This window comes from Fulmarus glacialis, unplaced genomic scaffold (assembly GCF_000690835.1).
Source record: "Fulmarus glacialis isolate BGI_N327 unplaced genomic scaffold, ASM69083v1 scaffold46361, whole genome shotgun sequence".
Classification (NCBI taxonomy): domain Eukaryota; kingdom Metazoa; phylum Chordata; class Aves; order Procellariiformes; family Procellariidae; genus Fulmarus; species Fulmarus glacialis.
Window position 1 is genome coordinate 3,409 of NW_009191756.1, and position 15,487 is coordinate 18,895.

A 15,487-nucleotide genomic window follows, 5' to 3' on the forward strand; every position below is an offset into this window, starting at 1 on the left:
GCAGTCTCAGGCTGGGCTGAGCAGTAGCCCAACTCCCAGTCTTACGATCTCCTCCCCCACTTTGGATGTGTGTTAGGAGTGTCAACTTCAATGTGCACGGGCAGACTGGATGCTTCCTGGCTGCCTTAGCTTTGCTGTGCATGCACTGGGCAGCCATCCTGTGCCTTCACAGTTATTCATGCTTTTCCTCAGAAACGCTCGATTTTACTCTGCACGTACAGTATGTTCATTCTATGCAGTTCCTGTGGGCAGTGCAGAGGGGGTGAGAGGCCACTGCAGCTCAGCCCAGGCTGTTGCTGCCACCAGGACATTTTGTATAGTTTGCATTATGCTATTACCTTGGGAGGGATAGGCCAAGAGTGCTGGATGAAGATGGGAGAGCCTTGGTAGCAGGCTGTCTACAGGCTGCAGTTTGTATAACCCGTGTTAGTTCAAAGTTATGCAGCAGGTGCATCCATTCCAGCACAAATGTCAAGCTGTTCAGAATTACCAACTTCAGCAGTCAGAGAAGTGCATTTTCCTGAGGTGTCTAATGACATCCTCAAATGAGCTGAGGAAAGATTATCCACTGGAGCTATGGAAAAAGTTTCAGTAATCTTTACTGTGTCCTAACATAGTTGGTAAGAGTTGTAACATATTTAACTGGCAAGTTTAAATATTTTAGAGAGAGAGAGATACACACACTTCTGTTAAGTCTGGCAACATGGCTTCAAACAAGTAACCTCCTATTTTCTAGCATACAGGATGCAGACACACCCCCTTCCCCACACACAGTTAACTTAAATGAGTTAGAGTGTAGTCACTTCTGCTTCTTGTCTCATTTAAGGGACAGATGTATACAAGGCGTTAATAGGCGATTTTCTACTGCTATGTTTGATTTATCATTTTCCTTTCTCAGGATGTGATCTTCATGGTGAGCTGGTGGGAAAACTGAGTTGTAAATCACCCCAATGGATGCGGACAGTGATGTTGCATTGGACATTTTAATCACAAATGTAGTGTGTGTTTTTAGAACAAGATGTCATTTAAACTTGAGAAAGATCGCATTAGAGGGAGCAAATGTGATATACAAGCGTGATGTTGGGGTAAGAGATTCAACATACCTCAATTACTTGTTTTTACGAATGTTCCTTAAGCTAAACATTCTTGTGTCTGATATCTGTGTATGGTGGATAGAGAAAAACATAGTTTTATTTCTGTCTTGATAGGCATTTAGTCTGTCATACACTAAATGTACAGTAAGGGGAGGGGGTAAATATTGCCTCAGAAGACTGCAACTGGTGAGGTGAATATTGGGTGTAACGTATGTGATGAGATCTCTTACACCTCAGGGTAATACCATTGATGGTTTTGTCAAGAAAATATATCCTGATAAGGAGTCAGCAATGTGGGAGTCACTGTAATAAGAAAAAAATTAGCACAATGCTAGTGGCTTTCAGCTTTTTATTGAGAGGAAAATACCTTAATTTAATCTGTTTTGTGAACACTGAATCATTGGCTGAGATATTCCATGCTTATTTTGCTCTTCTTAGGAGCTGACTTTTTTTAATTACTGAAAAAGATGAAGGAACAGTTCAAGGCTTTCAAAAATAAAGGAAGTATTATTAGTGTAACAGTTGATTTGTCTAACAGTTGATTTTTTTTTTTTTTTTTTCAGTATGAAATTGAGCTACCACTAATTCCCAATTCTTCCACTTTTATTTTGCTTTTTAGAAAGTATTAATGAAGCTTAGGAAACCTAGGATTACGGCCACAATTTGGTCCTCAGGAAAAGTTATTTGCACAGGAGCCACAAGGTGAGTTCATGAAGATTCTCTCTCTAGCTGTAAATTCTTGTGTACTTTAAAATATAATGTTGTAAATTAAGAAGATGGCAAGAGGCAGTACTTGCAATTGTTAAGATGCACTCACACTGGATCGCATGTAGATCCTTGCCAAGCTACGTATTTGGGAGGAAGTTTTCTATGTGAAGTGTCTGCCTCAGACTGAGTTGAAATCTTAAGCAACATCACTTCAGCCTTCTGGGAGAACAGCAGGGAAAACTACTTCATGAAGAAAACCCTAGACATTTCATCTGAGAACTCTTTAAGAATTCTGTGGTTTTAGCCAGAACTTGAAACTTGGGAAGGGATGACCTTTTTTGAGGGATATCTCTTACTGTTTCATGAAAACCCACCTGAATTTAATTAAGTTATACAGTGTTGGGGGACTAGAAAGAAGCAAAAGCAAACTCTCAGTTCAGGTACGTCTGAGACTCACTAAACTCTTAACAGCTGAATTCCTTTAAGATATGTCTGCATTGTGGAGTAAGGATAAGGTACAATAGTAAATTTGCATACTTTCTGTATATGATCTCTGTCTCAAAATGGAAGATGATTGTTCAGGATGTTAACTCCAGACTACCCATGATCATATTTGTCTCTTAAGAGTATTTAGTATCATGTATGATCAAAATACGTCTCCAACTTCAGCTGGAACTGAGTGCCAAGATATTCTTCAGGGCATAAAGAACTCAATTTGATTATCTAGATAATTAAAATGTAATACGTACAGTAGGATAAAATGAAGGCTGTCCATGTGATCATGGTTCATGCGTTACATGATTTAATGGTTCATTTTGTTATCTGAGTAGCTATTGTGGTACGTGTGCACACAAATATATACTCTTTCTGTTAATGCTAGATTCTTTTCTTTCTTCTTTGTAGTGAAGAAGAAGCTAAATTTGGTGCCAGACGATTAGCTCGTAGTCTACAGAAACTAGGTTTTCAGGTAATTCTAATGAAAAAGGACTTGTATGATTCAAGCAATACTGGTAGTCCATTTTTTCGAAAGAAATAAAAATGAGGGAGCATGACAATTCAGCAGTAAGCATGTTTTCACTCAGATGCCCCTTTTGTGTCAGCATACATTTTCCAGATGCTGGTTAAAGAGAAACTGTTTTATTTTGTGGATTTGAGTTTCGTTTGGCAGCTCGGAGTAGTGCTTCTTCGCTGGCTAATGAACAACAAAATTTGTTTAATAAATGAACCACCCACAGATATTTCTTGGATAGAATTTTCAATATCTTGAAAGATTTATTTGCAAGAAGTGCTGAAGAGTATAAACCTAACTGTCATTTGAACATAATTTTTCCCTCGTTTCTGATGGAATAGCAGATGCATGTCTATCTTGTTAAGGGCAAATTTGAGCCTCTGTAAGTGTGTGGGGGGGAAAAGTGCTTCTGCGCTGTCAGGTTGCACAGCAGGAAGTAAGCCAAATAAAATACTTAGGACATGAAACCCCTCTTTTTTCTTGGTTTGGGTTAACGTTACCAGTAAAACCACCACTTGCATTTCATAGTAAAGGTTGAAAAACAGCAATGTAAATGACTTAAAATGACACGTTTTAATACTCTCAAACTTCCTGGTAGTCAGTTGTGCTGTTTACCCACAGTTTCAGTTTACGGACAGGCAATTAAATAGACACAGTGGCTGTCCTTTGGCAGGGAGAGACTCCCTTTGATTGTAGTACATAAAGGCAGTGGTGAAAGGCTATCCTGGTAATGCTGCATCAGACCCAAACAGAAGATAGACACTCTTACTGTTACAAATGCATACATTAGACCCAGCCTCTGAAAGTTGGAATGGAACGTTAAATCAGTGAGGTAAACAGCACTTCCAGGATGGATGCACCAAGTTTATTATAAAGTGAGCAGTTTAAGTGGAATATATTTTGAAGATTAAGTTGATAGTTGACCTTTTATAAGGATATGTTACTTCTACTGGTAGTACACTTCTAAAAAGTTTTGACTGAGGAATGGTCATTTTAAGTTTAGGCAATCTCAGAAAATGAACTAAAGTTTCTTCAGTGATATTGCCAACACTGACTTCTCAGCAGTGCATTTGTTTGTTTAGGAATTGTCTGTTGGCTGTTTTATTGTAATCTAAAATGGCTGTGGTAAAGAATAACTGAAAGCTGGTAGTTTGAGCTGGGTTTCAGAAAGTAACGGAGTAGAAAAACAGCTTACTGTACTGGCCACTGGAGATTTGAAACAAAACAATTTCCACCTTTTTTCTTATTCTTAGCTTTAATAAAAGTGGTGTATAGCAACAAGGCATTAAAGAAGTTTTCAAATTACATTAAGATTCTTGTAATGATGAAATTTAAGCTTTTTTTCTGCTTATTTTGATGTTCCATGAGCTATTTAATGTAGTTTATTTTCAGTTTGGAGCTGTTTAGTACAGTAATGTGAGTTGTTTCTGTGTCTCATTCTTAAACTGTACTATAACCATATAATACAGCTGTGAAGTATCTAGTTCAACAGTTACTGTACTATTGAAGGATAAAGTAAGCGATTTAAGTCCATTAAGTACTGTTTAGATTCCTATTAGAAATACATCAGTCACAAGGTTTTAGTTTTCAAATCTCATCAAAATATTTTAATTAGTATTCTTCTAACTTTTTTTGCAACCCATACATCTGCCTTGCTGTAAACTGAATTTCTAATGTCTCTTTTCCCTCTCTTTTGAAAAGGTAATTTTCACAGATTTTAAAGTTGTGAATGTTTTAGCAGTGTGCAACATGCCCTTTGAGATCAGATTGCCAGAATTTACGAAGAATAACAGACCTCATGCGAGGTACAGTAGGATTTTAAAGAATTACAGTCTTGGTATATTTCTTAAGCTTTTCTTTTTCAGTTCTAGATCTATCTTTTTTTACCTTTTATTTTGTTTTCTAGTTATGAACCAGAACTTCATCCTGCCGTGTGTTACAGAATAAAAACTCTCAGAGCTACCTTACAGATTTTTTCCACAGGCAGTATCACAGTTACAGGTATTTTGATGTCAAAAATAAATATTTAACTTGTTGGGAATATTTAACTTTAGGACCAGTAGGTTTAGGAAAGGAAGACATTTAAAGCAGTCAAAAGATATGTTGAAGCGATTTTGTTTCCCAGTGCTAGCACCTAGTTTGTTTTTGAGTGAAAGTGCCAGAAGAATTGTAGAGAAAGTGTTATTATTGGTAGGCTCAAAAATTGCTTTGATTGAATGTATATAGTCTGGTTTTTATAAAAACAAAAGTGAGATAGGACTTGAGAATGCAGCTATTTATTGTTTATTTAAATATTTGAATTTTCTTCCTTTTTTTCGTCTGCACTGCATGTAGCATTAACATCCCTTTCATAAATACATGTTTCCAAACTGGAGATTTATGGAAATGGATAGCATAGCATTTTGTCATAACTGAAGTTGAGCAATATTTGCAGTTCTTCAGACTTGTGCTCTCTTCTGTTAAAGCTCAACTGAGAGAGAACCACCACCTGAATCACAGGCATCAAGTGTTTTTTTCCCATGTGATCAGAGACATGATTGTCCTGGGTCTTGGAGATGCTGTGCCATGTTTTTTCCTCTCTCTTCCTAATTTTCATTTTCCATTCTTTGTTATGTTTGCTTGTGAGGTGTCCACCACAGGTTTCCAGATACAAGAAGTCAGGTTTTTTTTTTTTAGAGAATACCTGTTAAAAGGTACAGAACCAAAAAGCATCACTTGATATCATCTTAGCGGGAATTCTGTCTTGCGGTTGTTAGAGCTCAGCTGCTGGTATCAGAAGTTGGGTAGGGATTTTTATTTTCGCATCTTAATTCCTTAACAAATACCTAGACTTTATGGGGAACGTTTCTCACAGGATATTGGGAGAAATGTTTTTTAAAGATGACAAACTTCATCAGATTTGGTAATCTGAAAATATAAGGCTAAAAAGTATTTCAAGATTGCAGTATATGTTCTGAACAGCGCAACTGGTCTAGCCAAAACTAGAAACTAAATTTAAAATAAATAAGAAGCTTGACTATCATTGCAGTAATAAAAGACTCTGTGTGTCTTGTCAGCCTCCTAATGAGATTTAGCCTTTCTGTAAGATTATTATTACTCCATATATGGGACAAAATGACTTTCATATTCCCAAAATTGTCCTTTCAAATATGAAGGCAAATATGGTAAACATCAAAGTTTTACTTCCTTCTGGTTTACTTGTTACAGTTTGAAATATCTTGGACCTCTGTTGGTTTTAAGACTTCTGTTTTGCCTAGGCCTTTCTTCTAGGGAAAAAAAATGTCCAGAGTCTTAAGCTTCTTGTTCTAAAAATATTTTAAATTACTTTTTAACCTTACTGTACTACCTCTCAAGTGTGTTCAGATGAGGTTCCTTTTGGCCATTCATGTTTCTGTAGCACTAGTACCTGTCATGCCACTAACTCAAAGAATTTTGAGATACATAATTAGAAATGTTAAGAAAAAACCAGGAAGGTGTTGTTTTTTTTTTTTTTTAATGGGACAAGTATAAAAAGATTTAGAGTTACATTTGAGAAAAGAAAACAAAAAGAACTGATACGTAATAGGAAGAAGTATAGATTTTTCTTCCTCCAAAAAGAGTGATGAGGGGGTTGTTTGGGGTTTTTTTGTTTTTTCTTCTCTTATACTCCCAGCAATGATGATCCAGTTTTTACATCTCTTCAACCCTACAGGGAGTGGCATTTTTTACAAGAATTATTTGCCTACTCACACTCTTGCTTTCTGAAGGCTTTCTCTAGAACTTGCATTTCTATAATAGCAGACAAATTTAAGGAAGGTGCAGTATCTGCCCAGAAGGCAGATATCTTTCACCAGGCTTGTTTTAGGTGCGTGCTTAACTCAGCTTGACAAGTTTGAAAATACAGGAAGGATCCTATTCCATTCTACTCTCTTTCTGACTGAGCATGTAAATTAAAACAATATTTCCAGAATTACTTAAATAAGTAATTTATAACTTAAATAAGTTATTTATGATTTTTGAGAACCATTTTGAACAGTTCTCTATACTTGGAAGAAACTTTTGAAGTCTAAAGAGAGGTAAAAACCCCCTGAGTTCACAGGCATCAAAGCACGTGAGAAATTGCTATTTTCATTTATCTGCGTTACCAAACTCTAGCCAGGATGAATTTCTTCTGGCGTGTTACTACTCACTTATTTGTGATCTTAATTGTTGATTGCATAAAATGGTCTAGTACCATTAGAAGGCATCGCTAGTTCATTCTTCCTTTTCTTTCCCCAAATGCTCATAGATCATGGTAGATAACCTTCAGATGCTTCATCCTGACACAATAACCATTCCCTGGCTTGTAGGTTTTGTCCTGAGATCAATGGTGGAGCTATTTGTAAAATCCAGACTAGAAAGTAATAGTCTGTAATTTTCAAACATAAAGTAATCTTGCTTGAAACATACTTGGGTTAAATCCAGCATTATTTAGCAGTAGTTTTTACTGGTAGATTTTTAAAAAAACAGATAAAAGTGGCTAGGCTTTGAGTAATACAAATTCCTAGAAGATTAGCATAAGTAAAAGTATTTCTTTTACCTCTGCCACTCAGCCTCTGCCTTCTTCTCTGGACTGACTGTTTAAGCCAGTAAATTGAAAAGCACCCAAGTTGTTACGAAATCAAATGACAGTATTATTTATTTGTAGTCTAGCCATTGCCAGTGTAGAACATCTTGCAGATTTCATGCGAGAGTCTTTCCTTGTAAGTAAAAGTGATCAGAGGAACACCTTCTTAAGTTGGGAGAAATGGGGGAGAAATTATTTTTGTCTACAGTATAAAGTTGTGGTAGCTAAAAATATTAAGGTTATTTTAAAGATACTATTGTTGTTTTAATTTCTGATTCCCTGATTTTTCTCTTCCTACTGCTTTTTTTTTTTTTTTTTTTTAAATATGTCTCAGGGCCAAACGTAAAGGCTGTTGCCAGTGCTGTGGAACAGATTTACCCATTCGTGTTTGAAAGCAGGAAATAAATTTTATAATTCACCACTTGATGGTTAGGTTCCCTAACCAAGCACCTTTAAAGACTGCTGCACATTGGACTAAAAGCAAAAAGGAAAACTGGACCAACCATAGCAGAGGAATACAGACTCTTTTACTTGCTCATGGCCACAGTATAAACTCCAGTTCTTTTGGATTTTACTCTTAACAGTGCTGTATTGTAAAAATGGAAGTTTACAAGATAGGAAATTGCTGCTTTTAAAAAGACATTCTATTTATTTTTGCAGTAATTTCTGTGTATTCATAAGCAAAGCTGTCACGATGTGCACTACCTTTAAAACTTTTTTTTTTTTAGTTTGAGCTTGTGTTTTATTTGTGAATAGTCTTTTACATTTTTGTATGCTGAATATTGGGCACCAAAGAAGCTGTAAAAGTTATCTTTTTCACCTTATGAATGTGCACAAATAAAAGTTTGGAAAATATTTCTCTTCATACCTGTTCTGTTATATTCCTTTCCCTTTTTCTATTACAGTTAAAATTGTATAGTTACAAATTAATTTGAAACAATGTAAGAATAGTCTTTTGCTGATATCTTCTGTTTCTATTTGTAGTATGTGTAAAACGTTGTGCGTGGGTTAGATTGAAATCTATAGTAGTTACGTATGTTTATCCAAGGATGAAATTTGGTTTGTTCGTAGTTCTCTTAACTATAACATGCCAGACTTCAAGTATTTTCTTGCTGTTACATGAAGAGAAGACATTTCTAAATACAAGGTCTACCACAAGTGTTTTCCTATAGATGGTGAGGAAATCTTATCAACTAAAGAAGCTACTGTAGAAAAACCATCTGCCTTGTCCACCTACTGGATGAAAAGCAAAAGTTACTATGTGAGCTTCGGTTTTCAGGAAAGTGTTGTGCTTCAACTCAAGAAGACAGTATGGTCACGCTAATCCATCCCCAGCTTATTGCTGAATGATTAATACAGACCTTTTCTACACTCTTCTTACTGTATAATATTTTCGTGACAGGAGCTGCCAACAAGCAATGAAGCTTGATTCTGGCATGTATTATTATTGGTATTAATCTTGGACTTGGAAGCCAGTAGATGTTTCTCTCAATAAGTGCACATTTGAAGCAGAAGAGAGGTGAATGCTTAAAAGTAACTGCAAATGCTACTTTTAAAAAGATACAATAAATATGTATAAATGTATGTACGTCTTTTTTCCCTATCTCACTGAAGAGAAATGTAACACAAGTATCACGCGCTGCAGGTAATACACAGTCTTAGTGGGTGCTGAAAATAGTAAACTATGAGTTGTTACTATACCAGAAGTCACAGTTGTGAAAGAAAGGTGGAAGAACATCCTGAAGAAGCAAATGCCTAGCATAATGTATTTAATCTGTCTGAGGGGATGGTATGGAAGTTGGGGCTGTCCATAGTGACTTCATGCAGAAATTATGGAATGGAAGGAACAGTATGGGAAATGCTCAACCAAACCCTTCGGAACAAAAAGAAAGAAGCAACCATTTGCCACAAGCTTTAAGTGATATATTCATAAAAGCCCTTTTAAGCTCAGTGTAGGTAGGAAAGAGAGGACTTAGAACCATGAAATTAGTAGGTTGAGTTCAACAAATCACAGAATGCATGATAAAGAGCAGGGAAAGGGATGCTTGCTATATGTCAGCTTTCCAGTTCGTATAGAAGATAATGTGGACCTCAGCACTCGTGACACTAGTGAGGATTTTGTGAAGAGTCAGAGAGAGCAATGGACAAACCACTGTTAGGGAACTCTAGTGTATTGTTATTATTAAAATTTAAAAAGGAGAAAGTAGAAGGTATTTGAACAATGAAGAAAATTGTAACAGGTTTTCCAGGAACAACGTGTAGTCCCAAACTGATGAATGAGGATTTGGCCATTCTGTCTACAATAGCTGTCTTGGATTAGGCTTGCCTCTTTTGCTTTTGGATCAAATTACAAAGCACTTGAGTGCAACCAGCGAAATTCTGGAGCTTTCATCAAGCATATGTCTCTCCTAAATTTATCTATGGAGAAAGAAGAACATTTTGCTTTTTTGTTAGCACTGTCACTTAGTATGAAATCTGCCTGTTAGAACAAAAAAGAAAGGTAATTATAAGGTGCGATGTATTAAAATGGGAACTGTTTCTTTTGAAGTGCTGCTTAGATCCACGCTAGCAGTTTGAGGCCTTTGTAAAAATCCATAAGGGAGCTGAAAAGCATACTACTAAACTTGCAGGGCAGTATTGAGAAAGAGATTAATAGCAAATAAAAGATTCCTTGAAATGTGTGCTCACCTATCCTTCTAGCTCCAAGGGAGCCTCAAACTGTGACAAATACGCTTTAAAACCTCTGATGATGAAGGGCATTTGGCAGTGTACCCTTGTACTCGGGGACATCACTCTCTTTCCCGTCACTGCTCTAAATCAGTAGATCCCTGCCTCAGTCTGGAATAAGCCTTGCTGCTGCTGCTGCTTGTTTCTACGTGCACGCATATACACACACCCCTTCCCCATCTTCGGGAGTTAGGCTTTGTTTCCTTTGTCGTGTTGGGCTGCGTCCAGCTAGGCTCCCGCTATCGACTCCTGCAGTCATGATATGGACCCTAGGCCAGGCAGCGTGCCCCAGCGTGCTAGCTCTCACCTCCAGTGTGAGGAGTGGTGCTTTGGATTAAACTTACCTGTCAGTCAGCTCTTCCTCAATGGCCATGTTTTCTAGAGCACTGTTCATCTGTCCCTGGATTCTCCAGGTGGATCCCATGCAAAACTCTGCACAGTGCTCAGCTGTGGCGCTAGAAATGTGAAAAGTTTATTTCACATTCCTTAGAAGAGTTGGTTCTATTTATACAACCTACCAAGGGCTCCTTTTTGCAGTAGAGTGATAACTCTGACTCATTGCTAGCTTGTGAGTTGTCATAGCCACTAGATCTTTCCCTGCAGTTTCTAGCTCCATTTTATCATTCTCTGACTTGCAATTAGTGTTAGCAGAGAAATTCGCACTTACACTTTCAGAATTGTATCCTGCTTTTTTCAGACCCTTCTCACGGATTTGCGAAGCTCTGAATCCCAACCCAGTCTCTCCCAGTTTAGTATTGCCTGCAAATTTAATAAGCATATTCTGTTCTGTAATCCAGTCTATTAATGAAAATACTGAATAATTTTAGATCCAGGACAAATTTTTTTATGGAGTGTTTCAGAGATCCAGGGATGTGATTTGTAAAACGTGTCCCTTTTTTCCGTCGTATTTTCATAGTTGATGAGGTTGTGGCTGCCAGTTCTGTGTCATTAGATGTGCAGGCTTTGTTATAAAAGACCAGTACAATTAGGGCTACATTTATAGGGCTATATAGGGCTAAGTCTGTAGGACTACAATTAAGACTATAGCTATAATGATTTAAAAAGCCCTTGACTACAGCATCATCACCTTTTGGAAGTATCTGAAGCTATTGGGGTCTCTGCAGTTAAACCAGTGTTGGAACTATGCCTTCTTCAGAAAGATGGTATTTTTACTCATTTGTTTCTGCACTCAATAGGTGTGCATGGGGAAAGTTTAGAAGAGCTCGCAGTGAACCCAAAACCTGTAAAGTGGAGAGAAAATTTCTATGGTATTTTCTAAGTTAAATTTATTTTTGTAAGAACACTCACAAAATTTATTACAGCAGAGGTTGGTTTGGGAAGCTGCAATGCTGAGAAAGATTTTGCAGAAGCCCCTTTCACTAAACATGATGTAATAGAAATTGTAAGCCGGGATGGGCTTGGATTGTACGTGCAAAGGTCTGTTATCCAGAGGCAACTATCAGAAAACAGTACCAACCAGAGCAAATGGGGATGCCACTGGAAATGTGGGTAATCCACTACCTGGTAAAGTCACAGATCAGGAAATGGATTAATTTCCTGCAATATAGTCTTACTAAAAATACATTATATTACTTGATTTAATCTCAGACACTTGTTAGTATAAGAACGATGTTGATAAACTAACAGCACATTTGGAAGACTGCCCAGAGTCACCTTAATGTTTCTTATTCTGAAGCTGATTTAGTAGAATGCATGAGACTGATAACTGTCCTCCAGCCTAAACATGAAGCAGGTGAAGAGATTTCAGTAGACATCAATGCTAAAAAACTGAGGAAGGTACTAACATGCAGAAACCCAGAAAATGGTGGGTGATTGACAAGATCATTTTACAAGTGTTCAGAACTGATAGTGGAATTTGTAGGTTTCATAAAAAGAAAATATCACTGTTGATCTAAGAAAAAAGCTATACAGTATTAGCAGGTCCAGCCTGCAGCCCTTTGCTGGCACTTGAGAAGTTCTAGATCTTTTGCTATTCTTCAACAAATGCTTGCCAGGCTTCCAGGCTTGACACATACTATTAGGCAACACATGGCACCGACCACGTATCCCATATTTTATTATTCTTCCCATTGCAGTAATAGAATGTGTTGTTTTCTCTAACAAGAAGGCTTTGATATTTTTCAAAACTATTCTTTGCTTGAGCATACTATGGTTAAAAAAAAATTAAATTCAGTCTGTGTATCACAATGTGAGCTGATCCCAAAAGTGGAAAAATCAGGATACTTAACTGAGCATTCAAAAAAAAAAAAAAATTAAACAAACCAACAAACCAACCAACAGAAAACCCCACCAAATCTTGTAGGTTTTGGCCACATTCTGGTTCTTGAATTCCTCACACCTCCAAGTTAAAATTTAAGGTAAAAATTTCAACCCTCTATGCATGGAACATCTACGCTTAAAAACTTCAGCTGCCCCTTTCCCCCCACCGCCAGAGTCAATCTTTGACTTCACCTCCCCGTGCATTTTGTATGCCCTCCTCATCCATGGCTTCTCTCCCACGGCTCCAAACCCAGCTCTCCAGCTCTCCCCGTTTCACACTGCTATGAAACTTTCACGTGGCTGAGCTCTAATGCATTTTGCATCCTTTTTTTGAAGAAAAAGTTATTCCTGTAGAAGTTACAGGAATACTCTTACCTTTGCCAGTTCCTGCTGCTGCAGCGTGGAGTAAACTTACTGCTGAAGTCAGGGAAGCACAAGGAGACTCTTTGCGATGGGCTCTCTCCCATGCAGGGGCAAAGGGACCTCTTCTCCTAGCGTCTTGTGGTCGATACTGGAACTGCAGACCTCAAACAAAATTCTAAGCAGGTCTTCAATTTATATTGGAAAATTCGAAGTAATAGAAACCAAAGTTTTCTATGTCTGTGGAAAAGGTGGAAGTGCCTGAGATCCAGGGTGGAATTTTAGCTTGGGATGGGAACCTGCTGATTCCCTGTAGGGAATGAGAGCAAAAGGCTTTCGAGCTTACTGCTTCTGATGGGTCTGAGTCGGTCTGAGTCACCTACATCTCAGGTGCACAGCCCCACTATCTGTTCATGTGTCCTGGGTGTGCTTGGTCTCTCGTCGCTTATAGATTATGTCAAAAGAGCTCACATGGACCCTTATAAGAAGATTTTACTTCATCTTTGGTACGTTGTGTATGCCAAAAACCACATCTTGCTGAGTCTTATGCACACTATTATAAGCATCCCTGAAAGCAGCCCAGTCTCATAGCACCCATTATTGGTTATTGTGAGGACTGCTGCTCTAGGATCAGAACAGAAAAAATAAGGCAGCCATAAGCTGACCAGCTAGCCAGTGGCTTAGCAATTCAGAGTTTCGCTTGTTTTAGATGACATGGGATCTGCGTAGTTAAAAATTCTGCATTGTGGTAACTACTTACCTGACCTTTGTACCAAATGTCCAACAGGGTTTTGATATTGGTTCCCTTAAAGCTTACAATGCAGGGAAGTTGTGGTACAGATTTGGCCAGGAGGTTCCCATCCTGAGGTAGCTAAATTTCCAGCGACTTCTGGCAAATCATGTCCTTGGCTTCAATAGCTTCTTTTCAGGTTTTGAACACATGCTCACTGTTTGAATAGACGTGCTCCTATAAATTTACTATGTCAGTATCTAGAAGTGTGACCATGTGAGAATCTGATCGGAACTGATCCGCTCTGCTTAGAAGTAAAACTTTACCTAGATCAGTAAGTTACTGTTCCTTCAGTGCAGGACACAGACAGGTGGTTTTAATGCTATGAGACAGCAAATAAAGTGGGATCATGTGCTTAGTTTGAAGTAGTATCTGCACTCCAGCTGACAGTGTCAGTCTTGCTTCCTCAATTAAATGCTGGAAGAAATGCCACTCTGTGGCTGCTGAGACGGCCAGCATGCTTTTAAAGCATGCTTTTTTCTTTAAACAAAGAACCATTTATTTATCTGCTAGTAAATATTTATCTACTGATCATTCTAACAAAATCTATTAACCTTCTAAGAAAAAAAGGCCTATGTCCTTTTATGGGAGCCATACAGATAACCCTTTGCAGAGGCTTGTTGAGTACTTCAGGATACACTTGCTAAGCAAGAATTTGATGTAATTTATGATTTGCAGTGATTACGGTTTCTGAACTCCCTTTGTGCTGCCCTGTACCACACAATTCTCGCTTTCTGAATCCAAAAGTCAAAGTTTAGTGTGCCCTGTGTTGAGAAATAAAATGATTTTGGCATCAACTCTGGTACCTCCAGCTTCCAACTTTCCTGGGACTGGGAAGCCAAAGAAATCCTATCTCCTCTTCTGTAAGGCCATCCTCAATCTAGAGTAATTGATTATGCAAATGTCCACCCATTAAACAATTTGACTATGTTTTCTGAGGGGTATTTCCTAGGTCACTGAATCCTGGCCCTCCCAGGAAACTGTATGTAAAGTTCCTCTTAGAAGCTGAGCATGCTCTGTGTTATAAATAATTAAGTTCATTAAGTTCTGATGAACAAGATCCTTTTTCAAGTCTTGTTTAGCTGAAGCCTAAATTAATCCGTAAACAGTTCATACCCAGTTGTTCTGCACTAACATCATCCTTTTCACTCCATAGTTGTCCATTTTTGCTCCATAGTGTTGTCTTCCCTGAGGTACTGACAGAGAGTTGTTAATCCTTTTCAGCCCCTTTTTTGCTAGGCTAAACAGACCTGTCTTTGGTGGGCTCCTCCTGGGAGACTCTTCCTTCTTCTTGGCACCCCAGTCATTCTTTGCACCTCTTCCAGGCTGAACTCTTGTTGAATATGGATAACTAGAATTGTGCACAATATTTCAGTTTCCATTCACCTCCTGTATGTAAGAGGTGAGTAACCTCAGGGGAGGTGAGGGATGGTGGTTTGAAACAGACAGAGCCTAGATTTCCAGCAAGTCACTTATAAACTACAACAATCTTTAATGTTGGCTGTAAACTGTCACTGAAAGAAGCTCTACTAAGAAATGAAAGAGAGAGTATCTTGTGTATAATTAAGATACCATGCGTCCCATCAGAGTGCAAGCATCGCTGAACTTTTTTTTTTATCAGTCTTTTGGTGAAGGCTGCTTTGATTGCCCCGGCTCTAGTAGAGCTGCTCTTTCTCTCTCTTGGCAAGTTCCACCGGCACCAGTTTCTCTCTGCGCTGGCTCATCCAGCACAAGGGAGTCTTCACGTACTTCCTGGAGAAGCAAAAAAAACCCACACAGGTTTGCCATTGAATACAGCTGGCAGAGTGCTCTCCCTGCTACATACTCCTGCCACGAAGGGCGCGGGTGCCCGGCACCTCGGCAGACCACCAGAACACCCCGGTCCCGGGGATGCTCGGGCGGCCCCCGGCGCTCCCCCGCCGGCCCGCGCGGGG

The 15,487-nt window shown here is 38.5% G+C and overlaps 1 protein-coding gene across 1 annotated transcript; it reads left to right on the top strand.

The window, feature by feature from the left end:
* The first annotated feature begins 896 nt into the window (after positions 1-896).
* TBPL1 (TBP-like 1) lies at positions 897-8,263 on the top strand. The gene is made up of 6 exons (XM_009586800.1): positions 897-1,085; positions 1,714-1,796; positions 2,706-2,769; positions 4,513-4,616; positions 4,718-4,812; positions 7,731-8,263. Exons 1-6 carry the CDS (start codon positions 951-953, stop codon positions 7,799-7,801), a joined length of 552 nt encoding a protein of 183 aa, XP_009585095.1. The 5' UTR covers positions 897-950; the 3' UTR covers positions 7,802-8,263.
* The last annotated feature ends 7,224 nt before the right edge of the window (positions 8,264-15,487 follow it).